This window comes from Panicum hallii, chromosome 9, assembly GCF_002211085.1.
Source record: "Panicum hallii strain FIL2 chromosome 9, PHallii_v3.1, whole genome shotgun sequence".
Classification (NCBI taxonomy): domain Eukaryota; kingdom Viridiplantae; phylum Streptophyta; class Magnoliopsida; order Poales; family Poaceae; genus Panicum; species Panicum hallii.
Genome location: NC_038050.1, coordinates 48430274 through 48432800, shown reverse-complemented (window position 1 = coordinate 48432800; position 2527 = coordinate 48430274). Strand labels below are relative to the sequence as shown.

At 44.9% G+C, this 2527-nt stretch overlaps 1 protein-coding gene across 1 annotated transcript; it reads left to right on the top strand.

Moving 5' to 3' along the window:
• Positions 1-719: 719 nt before the first annotated feature.
• On the top strand, positions 720-1542 carry LOC112875430 (pathogenesis-related protein PRB1-2-like). Its single transcript, XM_025939282.1, has one exon. It carries the CDS (start codon positions 775-777, stop codon positions 1297-1299), a length of 525 nt encoding a protein of 174 aa, XP_025795067.1. The 5' UTR covers positions 720-774; the 3' UTR covers positions 1300-1542.
• Positions 1543-2527: the final 985 nt, after the last annotated feature.

Genomic DNA, 2527 nt, shown 5'->3' with positions numbered 1-2527 from the left:
CGGATGCGAAAGGAAACTTCAACTTGCGACAGTTGTCCATAAGAACCTGAATAAAAGTATGTTTATAAATCAACTACTACATGGCACCTAGTGTCTTCAAAACATATATTATCCCTAATCCTTTGAAGATAGCATGCACGACTGGAAAGTTCATATTCCAAAATGTTTTTTTATATGTTTCGCAGTATATAGGTCACTAATTTGATAGCAAAAATGTGCATATATAGTTTTCTGTTGATGAGTAATAACTGGTTCGACTCTTGCCAAATTCGAATTGCATATATAAACATGACATCGTACAAGTTGAAGACATGGTAATAACTATCTTATGGCTGTTTAAGTGTGATGTGCTTATGTTAAACGGAAATTCATGTGTGCTTTAGTAGTGTTGAACACTACAAGTGATCCATATACGGATGAGGGAAAATGGTTGTATTCCACCGCGATTGACTTCGATCTCCATCCAATGATCTAGGTCGACGCAGTCGAGAGTGGTGGCACAATACAACTGCACATCCACTCACCTACCCTAAGTAATGAACCATAGATATTTTGGGAACTTGTATGGAATCGGCACCGGCTGACACATAAGCTTATAGATAAGAATATGACAGGAGCGTGCGAACGGAAGGAACTGAATAATTTTTCCATCATCCATCGATCATCATATCATTGACTAGCGCTACCTAACTATAGACTCTTCAACATTCACTGCCTATAAACACCCAGCTTTCTCTCACCCCATCAGACAACCAAACATCCAGAAGATCATCCATGGAGTTTTCCAAGAGTCTAGTAGCCGCCTTTGCCGTGGTGTCCATGGCACTGGCCATTGCAACCACCGCCTCAGCCCAGAACACGCCGCAGGACTTCGTCAACCTGCACAACCGGGCGCGCGCCGCCGACCGCGTCGGCCCGGTGACTTGGGACGCCAGGGTGGCCAGGTACGCGCAGGACTACGCCGCCAGGCGCGCCGGGGACTGCCAGCTCGTGCACTCCGGCGGGCCGTTCGGGGAGAACCTCTTCTGGGGCTCCGCGGGACGGGCGTGGAGCGCCGCCGACGCGCTCAGGTCGTGGGTGGACGAGAAGAAGAACTACCACCTCGACACCAACACCTGCGACCCCGGCAAGGTGTGCGGACACTACACGCAGGTGGTGTGGCGCAAGTCCACCCGCATCGGCTGCGCGCGCGTCGTCTGCGCCGCCAACCGCGGCGTGTTCATCATCTGCAGCTACGACCCACCCGGCAACTTCAACGGCGAGAGGCCGTTCCTCGCACTTGACGCGGCGGCCAAGTAGGGTGCGCCGCACCTGAACTCGTTCGTTCCAGTGTCTCTATACATGGATGCACGTAGTATTATTCCTGCTAAATAAGCAAGTATATCTACTTGGCACTTGGTACGTGGCCACTACTCGTGTGCGCTCACCAACAGTCTTATATATGATGCATATATGCATGCGCATCTTTATTGTATGTGGCCAAATTTGTGATGTGTAAGATCCGAAATAATGGTTTACTGAGATGCAACTTAATTTTACAAACCACAATGCAACTTACTCCGCTAAGATTTCCAATTTTTGTTCAAGAACACAACTTACATTAGCAAAAGGTAGACAAATCTTGCATGGTAATTAAGAAGTTTCAACATACATAAGGAATCCATGTGACATCTATCTTTTCTCTTTATTTTAGCATTTTTTGGAACTGCCAGCTGTAATTATTTTTCACTGCAGTTCATTAGATTTAATTATTCAGCACTGCTAGTGCCCGGACGTCCGGTCAGAATTTTTTCATCGGACGGTCCATCACAATATTGATAAATAATAGTTGCAATATCAGAAATCAACGCTTACAACATAAACAAAAATATTTATACAAATGACACTGGTATCCTATTCAAGGATGGAAAATTCCCACCGCAATATTAACATCATGTTTCATGCAACATCCACTGCGCAATATAAAGAAACAATTATTGCAATATCAGTGCTTGTCTCTTGCAACATGGGTCGGAATGTCCGATTTTTTTTGCGCACGTCAGACGTCATAATCATCCTATCATTACCGTTAATTATTAGTCCTTAAACCATATTGACGTTTGCTTGGTCTATGTTAGCGACCCAATGCATGTTGATAGCCGCCGGCCGGGGCAACGTGACCAATATAAAAAACTGCATGCACCATGAGGCTGACACCTGAACGGCAGCCTGTTCACCGTTTTCAATCTTTTGCAAATAGGCTTTCGCCAGGGCGTCCATTCCTCTGTATACCAAAGACTTTTCTAGGATCATATTCAGGAAGTCAGATCACTATCTTCTAGAAACAACCTATAGTCTTGATCTATGAGGATTAAATATAGAACTTAAAAAACTAGGGAAAAAGCTACAGCTAACACCGTGAACTTGCGGTATAAGAAAGCTGCCGTAACCGATGTCAACAAACAGCTTTATTATATTGATGCCCCCAGTAAAATATTAGTGACCAAAGAGGTAGTGAATCTTGTGAAGTTGGAACTAGCGGAAACAG